Source organism: Hibiscus syriacus, unplaced genomic scaffold (genome assembly GCF_006381635.1).
Source record: "Hibiscus syriacus cultivar Baekdansim isolate YM2019G1 unplaced genomic scaffold, ASM638163v2 tig00110988_pilon, whole genome shotgun sequence".
NCBI lineage: Eukaryota > Viridiplantae > Streptophyta > Magnoliopsida > Malvales > Malvaceae > Hibiscus > Hibiscus syriacus.
This window is the reverse complement of record NW_024062942.1, coordinates 1727547-1747988: the sequence shown is the minus strand read 5'-3', so window position 1 is coordinate 1747988 and position 20442 is coordinate 1727547. Positions and strand designations below refer to the sequence as shown.

At 35.2% G+C, this 20442-nt stretch overlaps 1 protein-coding gene across 1 annotated transcript; it reads left to right on the top strand.

The window, feature by feature from the left end:
* Window positions 1-1504: 1504 nt before the first annotated feature.
* LOC120149069 (TORTIFOLIA1-like protein 5) lies at window positions 1505-20140 on the top strand. Its single transcript, XM_039161977.1, has 3 exons — window positions 1505-2132; window positions 19156-19628; window positions 19709-20140. Exons 1-3 carry the CDS (start codon window positions 1505-1507, stop codon window positions 19970-19972), a joined length of 1365 nt encoding a protein of 454 aa, XP_039017908.1. The 3' UTR covers window positions 19973-20140.
* Window positions 20141-20442: the final 302 nt, after the last annotated feature.

Here is a 20442-nt window from a genome sequence, read left to right as displayed (position 1 = left end):
AACAACCTCACCAAACTAGAAGAGAACTCCCAGCTAAACGAGTAGCAAATTTGGCGACAAAAGCCAAAACGAAACCTAATCCCCAAAACACCAGAGCAGTGCCGATTAAAACTTGAAAAGAACAAAGGAGGAATCGACAACACTAAGTTGGCTTAAGAAATCAGATGAGGAGCGATCAAAAGGAGAGCGTGAAAACATCAAAGAAGAAGATGGTGGAGGCGGCCACCGCCTCGCATTCAAATTTACATCTAATACTAAACTAATTTTACCTTCCTCTTATTTTAACAACTATTTACCATGACATGAAACAAGTAATCTTAGTGATTAAATGGTGATTGTTATTTTCAGATGTCACATGTTCGAGTACCAACAACTGTAAAATAATTAAACATTTTATTATGAAATAATTTTAAATCTTTAAAATAGATACTACCACTTGTAATCACCTTAGTTTAATAAAAAAATAATTAGTTACAATTATATTTATTTTTCATGAGACTTTTTCCTTTTTTACTTAAAAACACTCTAATAATAAATTAATTAATAGTTTATATGAGAGATGCGTTTCGCTCTACGACGATGGTTGGATTTCGAAAAGCTTTCAGCATCGTCACGCCTCTTTAAGTTGAGAAGATTTTATGTTGGTATTCAAGTGATATGAACCTACGGTTCTGAATATTTCCTAGTGCAACCAGATTGCGAAGAAACTAGAAAATTAGTCTATGATTCAAACGTAGACTTCAATCCTCTTCCACTCGTAAAAGCCATTTATGTCATTTAGAATCAAGCCTAATTTACATTTTTTTTAATATTACGAGAATATAATATGGTGACTGATGGACTGACAAAAGTACCCACTCGTCTAACATTCTATCACTTATTTTAAGAGATATATCACAATTCATATATATATATTATGAAAAATATCACGTGCGGTAATCTTAATAAATAGTTAAAAAAATATTATTGAAAATATTATTATTTTTATTGATTTTATTAGTATTAGACACAATCGGTTTTATTATTTTTTTTTACTGATTTTGTTATTTTTAGATATTTTGTCGAAAATATTAAAAAATATTGATTTTTAGGTAGAAATAATAATATTTTAAGTAATTTTTTACCGATTTAACTATTAAATAATAATAAAATCGATAACATAATTTTTTTAATAATATATTAAGGGTATCCTGTATAACTTCTCATATATTATAAAACTATTCTCGACTCATTAATTTAAAGCCACTTTCCAATTCAAAGGAAATAGTTTATATAATGGTTAAAGAAGCAGTTTGATCGGTCTGGTCCGGTCTTATAGGTTCAATATGTAGGTACGTTTAATATTGGCATCAGCACAATTATATACAAGTGAAACCCTTCCTCTCATGCCGCAAATTCCTAAAACCACCATTTTTTACCGCCAATTTCACACACCCACTTTCTCAATTTCTCGAATGCAGTATACAAGGGCTTCGCAAAAATCAATACTTAGCCATAAGCAACAATGTCTTTCAAGAACCGGTCACCGCCGAGTCCTCAACCGCAACAGCGCGATCTCAAACAACGCGTTTTCACTTGCCTCAACAAGCTCGCCGACCGCGACACTCTCGCACTCGCTTCGGCCGAGCTCGAGTCCATCGCTCGAAACCTCACCACCGATTCCATCTCTCCGTTCCTTAACTGCCTTCACAACACCGACTCTTCGGCCAAGTCTCCGGTTCGGAGGCAATGCGTGATACTTTTGACTTTGATGTCTCACTCGCACGGCAACATCCTATCTCCTCACCTTTCTAAGATGATTTCCACCCTCGCCCGCCGCCTCCGCGACCCCGACTTCGCCGTCCGATCCGCTTGCGTCGAGGCGACGACCGCTATGTCGTCTCACATCACGAAGCCTCCATTTTCAGTTCTGTCGAAGCCTTTGATCGAAATGCTCGTGGTGGAGCAAGACGTTAACTCGCAGATCGGAGCGGCGATGAGTTTGTCGGCGGCGCCGGATCCCGAGACGGAGCAGCTTAAGAAGGCTTTGCCAAAGTTGGGGAGGTTATTGAGGAGCGAAAGTTTCAAAGCGAAAGCGGCCGTGTTCGGAGTTATTGAAAGCGTTGCCAGCGTTGGCGGTGCCGGAAGTAAAGGTGTCTTGGATTGACTAGTGCCTTGCGCGGTTGAGTCTTTGAGTAACGAAGATTGGGGAACGAGAAAGGTGGCGGCCGAGGCGTTAGGGACAGTGGCTATCGCGGAGAAAGAGCTAGCAGCGGAGTTTAAAGCGGCGATTGTGAATGCTCTTTGAAGACACTAGTTTTTTTACATTTGGTTTATTATTATTATTATTTATTATTATTATTATTATTATTATTTATTATTATTAATTTTATTATATTACAGGCCCAAATTACATAAGCCGGAGCCCAATTACAAATGGGTCCTGATGACCCAAACTGGCCCAAACCCATCAGGAAACCCTAAACTCAATTTAGGATTTGTATCATCTAACCCTAGCCGCCTCAGCATCACAGCCGTTGGATCTGAGAGATCCAACGGCCCACACTCATCCAGAACAAACCCTAGGGTAATGATACCCTAGGGACCACGCGGCCGCCGTTCGCCAACCTCTGCTACCACGCTGCCATGACGCCAACCGAAGGATCCAGAAGGCCAAGCCATAGCCGCACACATTGCCCTCAACGGTGAGTCACCACTGGAAGTTCGGTGACTCACCGAACTCTACTCTTTTACCCGGTCCGAGACAAGCGCCGGTGATGGCTATAAAGCCACCACCGAACCTGCAAAGAAAAACGGAAGCAACCAACAGCCACAGAGCAACCAAACAGAGAGCAAAGATACAAAAAAATAGAGACCAACTCACAACAACCAGCAATCAAACGGAGAAGAGAGAAGGAAGAGTTTACCTTACCGGAGAACCCCAAACGGCGCCTGAGAACCAAAAATACCGAAGGTATTTTCCTTAGATCTAGGAAAATCCATAACTTTTTAGGATAAAAGAAGGGTGAAATCGGGTTTAGGGTACTTGGATCTAGGGTTTGGGAAATTTTGGTGTTTTCCGACCATCGGAAATGGTGGCCGGCGGTGGGGATTACGGCGGAAGATGGCTGCCGCTCGGTAGCCGGCTTCTCTCCGATGAGGGAAGCTAGAGAGAAGCGAGAGAGAGTTTAAACTCTCTCAGTTTAGATAGAGGAAGAAAATGAGAGAAATGAGAGCTGGCCCTTCGGGCCAGCCGGTTAGGGTTTAAATAGCCCTCCCCAAACGACGCCATTTTGGGGAGGGGTCTGTCTGTAATTAACTAAAAGTTAAACCCTTTCCGTAACCATCCTAATTTGTAATCCTTACATTTTGGTCACTAAATCAATTTATAATCCTTTTAATTCGATTCTTTAATTTTAATTTTATTTATTTTAGTCCTTTATATTAAAATAATATATTTAGGATAAATATCATATTTAATCCTTTAATTTTAATAATTGATATTTTAAACCCCGAACAGCATATTTCAATTTATTTTAATTTGATATATGAATTTTATATAATTTTATTTTAGTCACCAAATTAATAAATAAGGAGAATAACATATTTAATCCCTGCAATTTTAAATAATTAATCACGAATTAGGTTTAATTTTATTAGATTATAATTTAGTCACTAATTTTAAATATTTTCATTTATTATAAAGTTTTACTGCTTTTAAATATATAGTTCTAATTTTATTTTTATTATTGTTTATTTATGTTTTAATTTTACTTGTTTATATATTTAAATTATATTTTTATATAGTCATATAAATATATATATAATAAATAATAATTTATTTTAAATCTTAATTTGATCTTACATAAATTATTTTTTATCATATTTTAATATTTATTTATTTTTTTCAATATCAAAGAAAAGGACAGTCTTAATACAACTGGATGTCCTATTCTGGTATTTTAAAATTAAATATTATAAAAAATTATAATTTAATTTTATTTAAATTATTATATTGTTAATATTTAATATCGAAGAAAAGAACTGTCTTAAGGCACCTAGAAGTCCTTTTCTAATATTTCTAAATAAATAAATATTTTACTTATAAATATATATAAATTACTAGATTTTCTTAAAAATTATAGTAATAAATTTGAGATAACAGAATTATAAATTAAATATTTGAATTCTTAAATTCTATTATTAGAGGCAATTTATAATTAAAAAGTACCAATTTTGGGTGTTGTAGGGGTGCTAATCCTTCCCTAAACGTAACCGACCACGAATCCCTTTTTTATTATTAAAAAGAACGAATTTTTGGTAATAAACGCAGATCAGTTCATCTTTTAACTGATGTTTTCTTAAAACTCTTTTAAAAGATAATTTTTAGGTATTCGACCTACCTAACCCAAAAGGCCGATGGCGACTCCCAAATTATTTAAAAAAAAAACCATTTATTAACATCACTTTTCCCGCCAAGTAAAAAATTCGTGTCCGGACAAAAACCAGTTACGACAGCTTGGCGACTTCGCTGGGGACCGTCAAACTTTAAAATTAATTATAAATTGTCTCTATTAATTAGAAATTAAAAATTCATTTATTTAATTTTTAATTCTTTTCTTTCAAAATTTTTATTACTTATTATTTTTATATTATTTTATTAATATTTGTTTATTTATTTTATTCAGGTATTAATTATTTTATTTGTCTGTTAGAGGTTTGAACATTTCTCCTCACACACAACACTTGCATTGCATAACATAAGCTTTCTAATTAAGCTTGTCCCTTTTAAGTGGGAGTGAAAGCGACGTCTTCGTGAGAATTTATTCTCCGTGTCAGACCTAGCAAGTAACTTTCAGGGTTCATATACTCTATGTCTTCGTGAGAATTTATTCTCCGTGTCAGGCATAGAGAAATGTGTCCCCTCAAATTGAACTCGATCCACTAAAGTCTGTAATGGATTAGGATTGAGGGTTTGATAGCCCAAGGGGGCATCAACAAGGACAGCTCGAGTACCTTTACTCCTAAAACTGAAAACTTGCATATAATAAACCCTAGAAACTCTCCCGATCTGAAACCATGCCGAAATTTTGTCAGTAGGTATACACAAAGGAGAAATAAGCTCTAGCTTTTAATTTATTTTATTTCCTCTTCTTTTTCCTTAATAAATGCATGCGAACTAGAAATCATGCGGTTAGGTTAATTTTTCCAAACAAAGCATGGAACTAGAAAGCATGAGGTTAAGATTTATACCTTGATAGATAGATTTTTTTCCATTAGTTGGTACTAACTATTCTATTTTTTCTTTTTTTTTCATGCATGTTACATTGCTCTAATCTGTTCATATTGATTTCTTTTGTTTGCATTGCATGATCATGGCATAACCAAAAGGTGTTTACTGGAAAGACTGTTCATCATATTGGAAAGAAATCGTAAATGGACAAAAAGTTTTATGATCAAACAAAATATGATGCGGCCAAGAAAATACATCCTAAGAAAACCCCGAAGATATAGGCAAGCTATGCACCCAAAGATCGTATGCCCATTAAGGAGCAAGAGGAGATACGAGAAATAAGAAAGCAGATGACCAAGATGATGGATAGAATATCTGTTTTGGACAAAGAAAAAGAAACCCCTGCACAGAAAGAGAGAGAGCTCAATGAACCTAACTCTGCAATGTCAGATACACAAGGGACTTCTGATCTTAACCAGTTTGAGAAATTACAAACAATCATCATTCGTATTCACAAATCTTCTAGAGATACCGAAGAAATGATGACCACTGTAAAAGCTTCTAGAGATGAGAAGAAATCATGCAATTTGAAATCGTCAAAGTTTAGTCTGCTCCCGACGTCTAAAAATCAGGTTCAATCTAAGATAAAAGGCGGTTCTCATGTTGATGCTATACTTATATCATATAAAGAGTTGTATGAAAAGTTACTTGAAGCACGAGAAGTAGCTCCATATTACATAAAACCATTCCAACCTCCGTATCCAAATTGGTATGACATCAACGTTCATTGTGAATATCATGCTGGAGCTCAAGGACATACCATCGAGAATTGTCTTGCCTTCAAACGTCGAGTCCAAAGTCTTTTGGATCATGGAACCTTACAATTTATGGTAAATGATCGACCTAGTTTGGTAACCGAAGGTTCTGCTAGATTAATACCAAAAGTCTTCAAAGGTAAGAGTATCAGTAGGGGCTCCATGAGAGAAGAAGATTTGTTGAGGTTTGAAGCTCAAATACGTCATTTGAAGATTGAAAACGATAAATTGAGCACCAAAATGGAAACCATACATGAAGATTTCTATAAGGCCAGCCAAGCCTTTCAAAATACTGGCATAAGAAACACCCCTAAAGAGTGGATAACAGGGGTCACTAAACTGAAAACGAATTGCAATATACATGAAGGACGAGCCAAGAAGTTTTATCATAATTCACGAGTTGCAGAAGAAATATGCAATACGTCTGTTAGTGAATTGAAAAGATGTCAAGTCGAAAATCAAATGTTGAATAGTGCTATGACCAACATGGAAGTTTCATATCAGATTCATCAACTTGAGATCGATACTGAATTAAAAGCCACTATGGCCAAGAACAAAACATTGAAGAAATGTGTAGATGATTATGGAGATCTTGTACGAGAACTTCTTGAACATAAAGATTCTCTCACAAAAAAAATGAACAATATTGTTTACAACTTCGAGAGTTAATGCAAAAGATGAAGGAAAAAGACAATATCATGAAGGAAGCCGCTGCTCAAGCAAACAATGTGGCTCATAAGCTGGTGGACTTAGCTGGTTTCACGAGAGAGTTAAGGCAGATTGATAACTCCACACTTGAGTATGAGTGGACGTTAGTTTGGCTTTTAAGGGAAATAGAGAAGTTAGGAGTAAAAGCTATCCCTTACATGTAAAAGTTTTGTTTGATGTACCAAAACTTTTGTGTTCAATGAAATCTGTTCTAAGATGATCACTCTTGAGTAACACCTTTTCATACATGCATTTACATTTTGTATCTGTGCATTTCCATTTTGTATTCTTACTTTTTACATCTTTGCATTACACAGTTTTCATTCTTATTTTTGCATTTATTCATTTTCGCATTTATATTACATTTTTTAGTATTGTTGTATACATTAATTATAAAAACATGTTAATAATCTATGAAAGGTTTTGTAACAGTAAAACCAAGATCATTCATTCATATTACTTTACCATCATCATGAAAACAATGGAGCAATCTTATGAGGGACTACAAGATCAATGGCAAGAACAATTGACAGGGTTACCTCAGGATATAAGGAAAGAAACATCAGATTCAGTACCAGATGGATCAAATCAAATTATTCAGTGTATGGCATCTGATAAAGAAGAGATAATTGATAAAGAGCAACCATGATGTCATATTGAAGAGTCAAAAATGGTAAAACCCTCTGGGGCATCCCAATTGAACCCAAAGAATAGCCTTGTTCATTATTCACAATATGAGGAAAGATTCAAGAGGATGGATGAAGCAATCAGAAATATGAAATGTATTGATACTTCCCACAAAGAACTAGAAGCAAGAGAACTCAGCTTGGTTCCACACTTGGTTATTCCCCATGATTTCAAAATGCCAAATTTTGAAAAATATGATGGCACCAGTTGTCCTCTAATCCACCTAAGAATGTTTTGCAGAAAAATGGAAGGATATTTAAGTTCTAATGATCTGTTAATTCACTCTTTCCATGATAGCCTTGTTGGCCCAGCAGTAGTCTGGTATAATCAGTTGACACAAGAACAAATTAAGAGATGGGTTGATTTAGCTGATGCATTTTTTGAACAATATCGGTATGTTAAAGGCTTAGCTCCAACACGTTTGGATCTTCGAAGAGTAAAGAAGAAAACCAATGAAAGATTTCAAGAATATGCCTTAAGATGGAGAGGAGTGGCAGCACAAGTTCAACCTCCCATGTTAGAAGAAGAGATATCACATATGTTTCGTGATTCCCTTCCAGTGCCTTTCTTCGAGTTAATACAGGCAAACCCGACGAAGGAATTTGAGAATTTTGTGACAAGTGGAGATTTAATTGAGAATGTAATCAATGAAGAAAACTCAAAAGTCACATCCAGGATCCCGACGGATCAAAAAGCAAAAGCTGATCATGTGAATGAGTGTCGCATCTAGAGTCCTCGCAATTGCAAAAGAAAAAGAGCGAGTAACTGTTCGGATCGACCAAAGAAAGTCATGCGATCAAGAAAAACTTTGGAAGTGTTCCAAACTTCCATTTTAGACTTGTATCCTCATTTGGTTAAAGGTCAATACATCACACCAAGACCAACTAAAGTGACATCAAACCCTTCTGCTCATAGTTATGATCAAGATAGTGTTTGTAATTTCCACTTGGGGGTAAAGAGGCATTCTACAGGTAATTGTAGGCCATTGTTAAAAGAAATTGAGATGCTTGTTGACAAAGGGGTTTTGACACAAGAAATGATCAAGAAATGGGGGCCAATTACATACCCAACATTACTGGAATGATAGGGTAGGCTGAATAAACAAATAGAAGTTGTTATCTACCACTGTAGTACTTTTCTACTTTTAGCATCTTGTTTGAACTTGTTTTTTGTTCCTTTCTCCACTTTTTGTGCAATAAATAAACTTGTGTTGCTTTTATGGTTATGATCAAGGAATCAAATTTTAATCTTGAGATTATTGAGTATCAAGTAGATTAAATATTCTTTTAATTTTTCAAGAATTATTATCTTTGGCAAGTGATAAAACTATACCTTCCATCAAATGCCAATTACTTGATCCTTACTAAAACCAAATTCTAACATTACAATTATCTGAGACTCTGAAGAAATGTCTCTACCTGTTTTTGAGACACTCACTCTAGATGTTTATCTTCTCGGGTAGAATTGATTGGTGACACTACATTCCACCATATACATGACTTCATAAGTCATACATTTTTCATTCCAAACACAAAACCATCATAAACCAAAAAAACCTTAAAAGAACCAAACTTTCAATTATCCGGGAATCTTACTACAAGAAGAGACGAGATAAGGCATCATGGATAAACTTATTTAAGATGATTTCGAGTGATTAGGGCATAATCAAAGAAGAAGGAAAAAGTGATTAATTGAAATAAATATATCATGCATTAATTACATTTTTCATGTAAGTAAAATTAATCTTGAATATTCATCCCCCTGGAGATATCTCTTTTTACAAGGACTTATATGTATGAGATGACTAAACTTCGCGCACAGATCAAGCACGCCAACTCAGTGTCATATCACCCAAAGATGAATGGGGCATTTGCAGTAGCAAATAAGAACCTTAAGAGGATCATTACAAAGACCACTGAAGCTTACAAAGATTGGCACGAGAAGCTACCTTTTGCCTTATATGCATATTGAATTACTGTGCGAACATTTACTGGGGCAACACCTTATTGTTTAGTCTATGGGATGGAAGCAGTATTATCAATTGAAGTTGAGATCCCATTATTTTGTATCCTAAAGGAGGAAAAATTGGAGAAGACTGAATGTATTCAATTTCGATTTGATCAACCTTATTGATGAGAACCAATTGAAAGCTATTTGCCATGGGCAGATGTATCAGAAATGGATGATGAAAGGTCACGAACAGAAAGTACATCCAAGAGATTTCTAAGAGTGTGATCTAATATTGCCTATACATAAAGATTTCTGTAGGAAATGAAGGTCTAATTGAGAAAAGACCTATGTTGTAAAAAAGGCCTTTTCCCGAGAAGCGTCGATCTTGGCAAAAACGGAAGGGAAAGTTCTGAGAAACCAAATAAACTCAGATTCTGTCAAGAAATAGTATACTTGAAGAAGAAAAAAGGACAAAAAGGAAAAAGAGGTGTTCAAAGCAATTGAAGTCTTATACTTATCCAGCAAAGAAAGAAAAAAGAAAAAAGATGAAAAAAGAAAAATGAGAAAAAAGGAAAAAAGAAAAAAGTTGAAAAAAAGAAAAATGAGAAAAAAGGAAAAAAGGGAAAAAAAAAGGAAAAAATTGAACCAAGATGGGTGACTCATGGAGCCTCAAGTTGCAAAATGGATCGAGTACAATTAATTTGAAGATTCATATTCAACAAGAAGAGCAAGAAATGATGAAGATATGAGAAAATGGAAATGAATCCAAAATTTGGCAGTCTAGAGGGATCCAGATGATAGAAAAATCCCCAGCAAAGCATATCCAAGTCAAGCAAAACAAGATTGAAGGCATCCAATCTAAAGAGAATATATTCAAATTTCATTTCGCCTCTCAAGATTGATTCTTATTTGCAAAAATTGGTTTTTAAAATCTTTAATGCATGATATGAAAAATGATAAAGGGGGTTTAAGATGTAAATTTTTAAATAACATCTTGAAACCAAAGGAGGATTCGAGTTGAAAACCTAAAAGGCGGCTCGAATATTGAATGGTGCAACAAACGACATAAGAGATGATTTTAAGCTCTTAAATGAAGCACCGCACATCCCAAAAAACGTTCCTGAGATTCTGGAATCAAGAAGTATCTCTACAAGATGAGCATAACAACCATTTCTTCAAGTTAGTGGAAGTCCGAAGCGACATACTGAACCAACTTAAAAGAACCTACTTTACCAGAATCCACCTACACCTTAAATCAGTCAATAGTTTTGACACTTGCCATAGGACTATGATTTTTGAATGAGTTAAAAAAGTAGTTGATTTATTTAATATTTATTAATTTCATGTCTTATGTTTTCATTCTATTGTGAACCTGTAAAGGACAATACTTTACAAAATTCTTTCATTCTTCAATAAAAAAAAGAAGAGAAAAAATATTTTTCAAACATAATAGTCTCAAATGAGGAAAGTCCTTGAAGTAATCATTGCTTATTCTACCTCTGTTGTAGAAAAAGAATGAACGAGGCCAGAATAATGAAGCACTTTACATTTTTGAAGGTAAGTGGTCTGAGAGTCCAGAAAGTCTGGAGAATTGAACTTGTGACACTCTCCTATGACATCATTAGCAATCCATCAGGAAAGATTATCATTTATCTCATGCTGAGGGCGATAAGCATCACTAGATAAATTATTTTGCCCAACCATCAATTCATGTTCTCTAAAAGATTACATCATAGAGCCATGAACAAGTCACTACCTGCACTCTGGTTATACCGCGATGCTGGCTCAAGTCTTGATACATCATTGCTACTTCTTCTATGCCGATCATTTTCTTTGTCAAGATGATATCCATTATGTCCTTCAGAAGATTGCTGAATTTGAATTTGAGGACTTATGGCACAGAATAAAACATTGGAACATATTCTACTTGTATGCCTTTCATATTGGGCAACATTGGTTACAGGATGTTGAGATAACCAGTTTTACTATCAGCCAAACCTTTCCATGGTTCGTGAAGAGTGGGATATGGTAGTGCGTATTTTGGAACAGCATAAGAGATATTCGATGTAGCAATCATTGCAAGAAAATGCAACAACAAAAATCTTCTAGTTCATCTTGATGATGTTTATTTCTTCCGGAAAGGTTGTTACACAGGATGCCACCAACAACAAGGTCAAATCTGCCAAATCTTCTCATCAATTGCTCCAACCGATTACCATTCAGTTCTTGCATATCTCAAAGATATGCCAAGACAATAGAAGGCAATCTCTGCATCACTGATTCCAGAGAAAAGAGACAGGACATTGATTTCACTGGGGAACTTGTCTCTAGTAGCTCCTCATGTATAGTTTTTAGGGAAACCTAGAAGCATTTCCACCTCATCAGGTTCAAGTGGAGTAACTTTATTCCTTCCAACCCATACCATATTCCATTTTCAGTACTCATCAAGAACATACTTCTGGACACTCGAAGGTGGCTCATCGTCATAAGTTTCAAGAGCCTTACAGATCTTTTCTGTCAATTTGGCACTTCCTATACATGTTTGTAAATAGTTCAACTTTGTTCTTGGATCCCAGGAAGGCACCATTTCTTTGTCGATGGAAAAATATCATGTATGGTGTGTGGAGTAAGCAGAATAATTGGAAATTTGTTCTCGATTGGCAGATTATGAATATAGCCTTTTTGCCGTGCAGTAGCCCAAAAATACTTCGAATCTATAAATTCTGGCTCTACATCATATAAGTATCGTGACATTTCGGTCCAAACATTAACTGGAGTAAGTGTCACGTTCTCGTAGTAGAAATAAGGAGGCCTAATAGCATCTTCTTGAAGTGTTCTTTGAGTTATCTGATCTGGTTTAGTAAGAACCCCAAAACCAATCATTGGATTAGGAAGATGAATTGCGTGATCGTCTTCATTAAGAAGCTTCTTTTCAAGCTTCCTCTGTTTCTTCCTTTTCCAAAAATCATAGCCAGAGTTTCGTCTTTGTTTGTAATTGGGGTCATTGCATAATTGCTTCCTATCTTCTACTGAAAGAAGTGTGTCAGCAGCCTTAGCCATTTGAGCAGCACATATAAAATCTGTCAACTCTACAATTGATGAATCTAGAACACATCTCTCCATGGCTATTGAAGCCTCAGCCTCTGAATATCCTATTTTTGTCAAGTATAACAGTTTATTCTCCTCATCAATATCAGAATTCAGGATTTCCTCGGTATCATATAGAACTATCAATATCTGTGAAATCAGCTTGAAAGATCTCTTCATAATCAGATGAGTTGTTATCAGAATCAACATGTTGCATGGGTGTGGATTTTTGATGAGTCTGTACCACTGTATATGTAGTCTTGATATTGTATCAGATTACTGTTTGCAGAAATTGGTTTCTCTCCCACATAAAAGTATATGTCAGAGATGGCTTTCACTGAAAGATGATAAGCCACTCTGTCTGCCTGGAACGGATTACCAAGCTATTTTTACTGCTCTGTCCGACTAAATCCCTCCAGATACAAAAAATGGTCACCTCATTCAGAAGACACATATCTCAGACGTTTCTGTCAGAATGATTGAGTACTTCTTAAGTTTGTGACAACATGAAGAGATTTCCTCCATTTACTTGACAATACTACTGTTTAGTAACACCAGAATGAGAGTATTCAAGATAAACAAATTTGGGGCACGAATAAAGCTACAAGTACCTACAACAGTTCATTGTCAAAATTGGACCTCGTGGGGATCATGACATTTCAGTCAAACAGACATTGAGAGTGAATCAGACATATCTAGAGGGACATCTTGAGGACCCATTTAAACCAGAAATAGAAAATTGAGGCATATCGAAAGACCAATTCATACAGATCTAGAGGGACATCTTGAGGGCCCATTTCAACCAGAAATAGAATATTGGGGCATTTTGAAGGCTCAAGCAATAAGAATATTTGGGCATTTTAAAAGCTCATATCAACAAGAAGAAAATGTTGGGGTATGCTGAAAACCCATTTCAATCATAATCAGGAATATTGACGCGTTTTGAATATTCACGTCAACAAATGTTGGGGCATGTTGAAAGCCCATTTTAATCAGAAATTGGAATAACATTTTGAATATTCATATCAGCAAATGTTGGGGCATGCTGAAGGCTCACATCATTATGTGTTAAAGATCATTGCCTTGAACAAATATTTTCAATGAGACATAAAGGTACGAAGAATGAAAATGGTGAAACAATGACAGTGAAGTTGACTATACATAATTGCTTCGTTCATCAGGCAGTTACATTATGATCATGTTGTTGAACAAATATCTACTCAGCAAGTATGTTTTCAAATACCCAATCTTCTTAACCGTGTTTCACATGACATCGTGTTCTTTGTTAAGCTACATCACGGTTGCATGAATAAAGATGGTCCCCAGGTAGACTACTCGATCCAGGGTTCAGTTCCTCAAGATCTCAGCTTTGAATTTTGCATTCTGTGTGTCGGTGATGATTGGAAATATTTCTTTGAGATTCCTGGCAGTTAGTTTCAACCATAATGTTGAGATTATGAAGCTTTTTTTCACATCAGTTTTTGCTTACTTGATGACATTGGAAAGGGAGACTCGACTCTCACTTATATTACTGTTATTCCCGTTGTTATTGGGATCATCATTGCTAGCCAAGATGAACTGAGTTTCCATCTATTTTGGTTTTATCATGTACGTCCCATCCCCATAAGCAAGAATTCTATGGATATCTTTCTGTACATGGATCCTATAGCTGAAGTGTTTCTACTTTCTACAATGCTCATTATGAAAGAAAGCATGATCAGTATCACATTTGCCTTTTCTAGAGATGATATCAAGATTTGTTGGTATCTCCTATTCAATTCGACACCATCACATTTTGTGAATTTGACCAACTTTTTGGTCATACCAACATTACACTTGAATCCCCACTGAGTTTTGTTTTCAAATGGTCTTGTGACATCATTCAAAAGCTTTGAACACTAGGCAAAGAGCTTCAATGATTGAGAAATCTTGGCAGAAGCCACAGGAAAGGATGAATGTGTTGTTAAATGTTTTACGAACATCTGAACAGAAACCACAGGAAAGGATGAATGTGTTGTCAAATGTTTTACGAACATCTGAGCAGAAGCCACAAGAAAGGATGAATGCGTTGTCAAATGTTTTACAAACCTGCTATTCTGATGCTGAACCAATATTACGTTCATATGGTTTCCATTTATTGATCCAAGAGGAAATCTGTCTTCTTCAACCCCAAGATTAGAAGTAAGATATAATGAAGATTTCTTTCCACAGAAGGTAAGCAGAAATTTTAACAACAAGAAACTAGTGGAGCCAACTATGATTGAACGACAGGTTGTTGTTAAGCATCTCGACATTATATGGTCCAAGTTGCCATATTCGAGATTGGATTAGATGTGGAGACATGAAAGGAATTGTAATAAATCTTCCTTGTGATGTGTTTCAAGAGTCAAATCAGAACAAACTCTACTCTCCTAATTAATCCCTGCTGAGTCAGGCATATCTACATCTACACTCTTCAAAGATGATAGATTCCCTTTTTAAAGATGACAGATTCTCTTTTCAAAGATGAAAGCTTTATCGGATTTCTGCACAACTCCAAGCAAAGAAAGTTGGTTTTATCCAAGACAAAATGGGGAATCAAGGTCATAGTTCTGACTACGACAAGAGTTCCACAAATGAAACATTTCTTCTGAGACTTTTATGAAGCAAAAAAGACATAAAGATACAAGTTGATCAGATGGTTCTTCAGAAATGCAAGCTTGATAGCATAAGTTGCTACACTAATATCCAGAGGTGACCCTGGCAATAAATGATGAAGTGGAGGAAAACCGAGTTCACCTTTTTGAATTCAAATGAAGATTGCATCAACATTCATGCATCATATTTAGACATTTGCAAAATAGGAGCATTTTCATTCATTTTATCCATGTTGAATATTTGACAGAAATTTCCAAGATTTTAGCAAAGTTCAAATCCATCATTCAATGGATCAACATTTCTGGAAGAGTTCATAATGAGAAGAACTCATCTGAAGGAGTAAGAAGAAGTTCATAATGAGAAGAATTTGTTCAACTTTTTGCTCAAATTCATCATTCGATGGATCAAAATTGCCAGGTCGAGTTCATAATGAGAAGAACTCATCTGAAGAAGGAAGAAGAAGTTCATAATGAGAAGAGCTTGTTCAACCTTTTGCTCAAATCCATCACTTGATGGATCAAAATTTCCAGAGAAAGTTCATAATGAGAAGAGCTTATCTGAAGAAGGAAGAAGAAGTTCATAATGAGAAGAGCTTGTTCAACCTTTTGCTCAAATCCATCACTTGATGGATCAGCATTTCCAGAGAAAGTTCATAATGAGAAGAACTCATCTGAAGAGGAAGAAGAAGTTCATAATGAGAAGAATTTGTTCAACCTTTTTCATGACTTTATCACAGAAGGAGATATATTAGCATACACTTTTCCAGAGAAAGTTCATAATGAGAAGAACTCATTTGAAGAAGGAAGAAGAAGTTCATAATGAGAAGAACTTATTCAACCTTTCGCTTGAATTCATCATTCGATGAATCAGCATTTTCCAGAGAGAGTTCATAATGAGAAGAACTCATCTGAAGAAGGAAGAAGAAGTTCATAATGAGAAGAGCTTGTTCAACCTTTTGCTCAAATCCATCACTTGATGGATCAACATTTCCAGAAGTGTTCATAATGAGAAGAACTCATCTGAAGAAGGAAGAAGAAGTTCATAATGAGAAGAACTTGTTTAACCTTTTGCTTGAATTCATCACTTGATGGATTAACTTTTCCAAAGAGAGTTCATAATGAGAAGAACTCATCTGAAGAAGAAAGAAGAAATTCATAATGAGAAGAATTTGTTCAACCTTGCCTTAATTCATCACATATGAAGCCAAATTAACAACCCCTCTTTTCAAAACCAGCATTTCCAGAAGGAGTTCATAATGAGAAGAACTCATCTGAAGAAAAAGAAAAAGTTCATAATGAGAAGAATTTGTTCAACTTTTTGCTAGATTACATCACAGAAGGAAATAAATTGTCATCCCCAGTGGAAAAGTTCATAATAAGAAGAACTAATCCCAAAGAAAAACTTGTTCAACATTTTCAAATAAAGTCAAATGAAAAAAACTTATTGTCTTTTTGTCTTTGCTCTATTCTTGTTAACACAAGAATGAGCAAAGAGGGGCAGTTGAAGACACTAATTTTTTTACATTTGGTTTTTTATTATTTATTATTATTATTATTATTATTTATTATTAATTTTATTATATTACATGCCCAAATTACATAAGTCGGAGCCCAATTACAAATGGGTCCTGATGACCCAAACTGGCCCAAACCTATTAGAAAACCCTAAACCCAATTTAGGGTTTATATCATCTAACCCTAGCCGCCTCAGCATCACAGCCATTGAATCTGAGAGATCCAACGGCCCACACTCATCCAGAACAAACCCTAGGGTAATGATACCCTAGGGACCACGCGGCCGCTGTTCGCCAACCTCTGCTACCACGCTGCCACGACGCCAACCGAAGGATCCAGAAGGCCAAGCCATAGCCGCACACATTGCCCTCAACGGTGAGTCACCACTGGAAGTTCGGTGACTCACCGAACTCTACTCTTTTACCCGGTCCGGGACAAGCGCCGGTGATGGCTATAAAGCCACCACCGAACCTGCAAAGAAAAACGGAGGCAACCAACAGCCACAGAGCAACCAAACAGAGAGCAAAGATACAAAAAAATAGAGACCAACTCACAACAACCAGCAATCAAACCGAGAAGAGAGAAGGAATAGTTTACCTTACCGGAAAACCCCAAACGACGCCTGAGAACCAAAAATACCGAAGGTATTTTCCTTAGATCTAGGAAAATCCATAACTTTTTAGGATAAAAGAAGGGTAAAATCGGGTTTAGGGTACTTGGATTTAGGTTTGGGAAATTTTGGTGTTTTCCGACCACCAGAAACGGTGGCCGGCGGTGGGGATTACGGCGGCAGACGGCTGCCGCTCGGTAGCCGGCTTCCTTCCGATGAGGGAAGCTAGAGAGAGTTTAAACTCTCTCAGTTTAGAGAGAGGAAGAAAATGAGAGAAATGAGAGCTGGCCCTTCGGGCCAGCCGGTTAGGGGTTTAAATAGCCCTCCCCAAACGACGTCGTTTTGGGGAGGGGTCTGTCTGTAATTAACTAAAAGTTAAACCCTTTCCACAGCCATCCTAATTTGTAATCCTTACATTTTGGTCACTAAATCAATTTATAATCCTTTTAATTCGGTTCTTTAATTTTAATTTTATTTATTTTAGTCCTTTATATTAAAATAATATATTTAGGATAAATATCATATTTAGTCCTTTAATTTTAATAATTGATATTTTAAACCCCGAACAACATATTTCAATTTATTTTAATTTGATATATGAATTTTATATAATTTTATTTTAGTCAGCAAATTAATAAATAAGGAGAATATCATGTTTAATCCCTGTAATTTTAAATAATTAATCATGAATTAGGTTTAATTTTATTAGATTATAATTTAGTCACTAATTTTAAATATTTTCATTTATTATAAAGTTTTACTGCTTTTAAATATATAGTTCTAATTTTATTTTTATTATTGTTTATTTATGTTTTAATTTTACTTGTTTATATATTTAAATATTATTTTTATATAGTCATATAAATATATATATATATAATAAATAATAATTTATTTTAAATCTTAATTTGATCTTACATAAATTATTTTTTTATCATATTTTAATATTTATTTATTTTTTTCAATATCAAAGAAAAGGGGAGTCTTAATACAACTGGATGTCCTATTATGGTATTTTAAAATTAAATATTATAAAAAATTATAATTTTATTTTATTTAAATTATTATATTGTTAATATTTAATATCGAAGAAAAGAACTGTCTTAAGGCACCTAGAAGTCATTTTCTGATATTTCTAAATAAATAAATATTTTACTTATAAATATATATAAATTACTAGATTTTCTTAAAAATTATAGTAATAAATTTGAGATAACAAAATTATAAATTAAATATTTGAATTCTTAAATTCTATTATTAGAGGCAATTTATAATTAAAAAGTATCAATTTTTGGCGTTGTAGGGGTGCTAATCCTTCCCTAAACGTAACCGACCACGAATCCCTTTTTTATTATTAAAAATAACGAATTTTTGGTTATAAACGCAGATCAGTTCATCTTTTAACTGATGTTTTCTTAAAACTCTTTTAAAAGATAATTTTTAGGTATTCGACCTACCTAACCCAAAAGGCTGATGGCGACTCCCAAATTATTTAAAAAAAAACCATTTATTAACATCACTTTTCCCGCCAACTAAAAAATTCGTGCCCGGACAAAAACCAGTTACGACACTCTTGAGAACAAGAGATTTGATAAGGTGCATCCGTTTGTATCCTTACTACGAAGTCATTTAATAATATATCCTTTCCTGTTAAGTGAAAAAAATAGAAGAATATTACTCATGGTTTTGATAAATTTTGTAGCTACAAGTCATTAATTACCTGATATTTGGAAATTAACCATCATTATCTATACCCTTAATAGTTTGATACTTCAATCTGAGTGATCAATTTCTTCAACAAGTTTCACTTTAAAACTTGGAAAGTTTAAGGGTTGCTATTATCGTGCTGCTGTAGAACATTTATGGTTTGATTACCACTGCTATAAACTAGTAGCTTTTATCATTTATGATTGTGTGCTTTAATCGTGGGAACAGATAATGGTAGCGTTGGATGCTTTCCTTCAGTTGCAAAAAATATCAATGATGATTGTTTTAGAACTCCCCAATCAAAGAAAGTAGTCCCCACGAGCAAGTCCCCTCCATCTCATGCTTCCAATGCGAAGAAAGAGACTCCACTGAAAAGTAACAACGGGAACAGTAACTCGTCGATTTTTGGTAAGCCGGACTGCTCAAAATCATCTAATTTGAAAATTGAAATCTCCGAGTCGAAATCTCTGCTTTCCTATGATGACAATACCAAAAAGTGTGTACCCTTTGTCAAGGTCAACGATGAAAAAGTACAGAATTTTGGTGGTTTGAGATCGGAGTCTCGGGTGATTCCTTTTCATGATAATGAGGAGAACTTAGATGTTGACGAGAATCTCAAAGACATGGAGGATCTGTCTTTGATCCGTGAACAACTTGCTCAGATTGAAGACCAACAATCCAATCTATTAAACCTCCTCCAGGTAGTTTACTTTGCATAGTCTTCCTCTTTCAAAGGGTAATGCCTTCATATAATTTCTTATTGCTGTTCTTTTGATTGTAGAAATTCATTGGGAGCTCCCAAAGTGGGATCAATTCTCTAGAGACACGAGTAAATGGCCTGGAAATGGCTCTGGATGAAATATCATATGATTTGGCTATTTCAAGTGGTAGAATTCCAAACACGGATTCTCCGGATAACACATGTTGCAAGCTGCCTGATGCAGAATTTTTGAGTCCCAAGTTCTGGAGGAAAACCGAAGGTCGATTTTCTACTTCAAGGTTATCTTCATCGGGGGCACAGGCTTTCGCTAAACGCAATACATAACACACCTGATAAGGATTCCGGCTGCGAAACCTATAATCCATCATTTAGCCAAAGATATCAGGTTCAAGGTAGGAGTGGAGTTGTTATGAACTCGGTGGCCGATGTTGGCTGTGACACGAGAGAATTCAGGGTTCTCAAATAGAACATCAAAGAATTGCATTCAAAACGCAGAGAGGTTCCGGGTTGACAACTCTAGTGCTACCGATGGGACTTCACCGGTTCGATGTGGCAACAGGTAATGGGATTGCTCTTTGAATTTGTTATACACTTCATGACTGTCTGCAAGATGAAAATAGAAGTGTTTTTGATCTTTGTATTTCCCTGTTTTGTTTTTTCAGATATTCAGCTTAACTCGAGTTTGAAGAAGCAGACAAGCGCCTTTGAGAAATCGAGATTGAAGATGAAATCATTGAAATCGTGGTGCCAGCATTTTGGCGTATACACACGGGGTTGTAGGTTTTCCTTTTAAT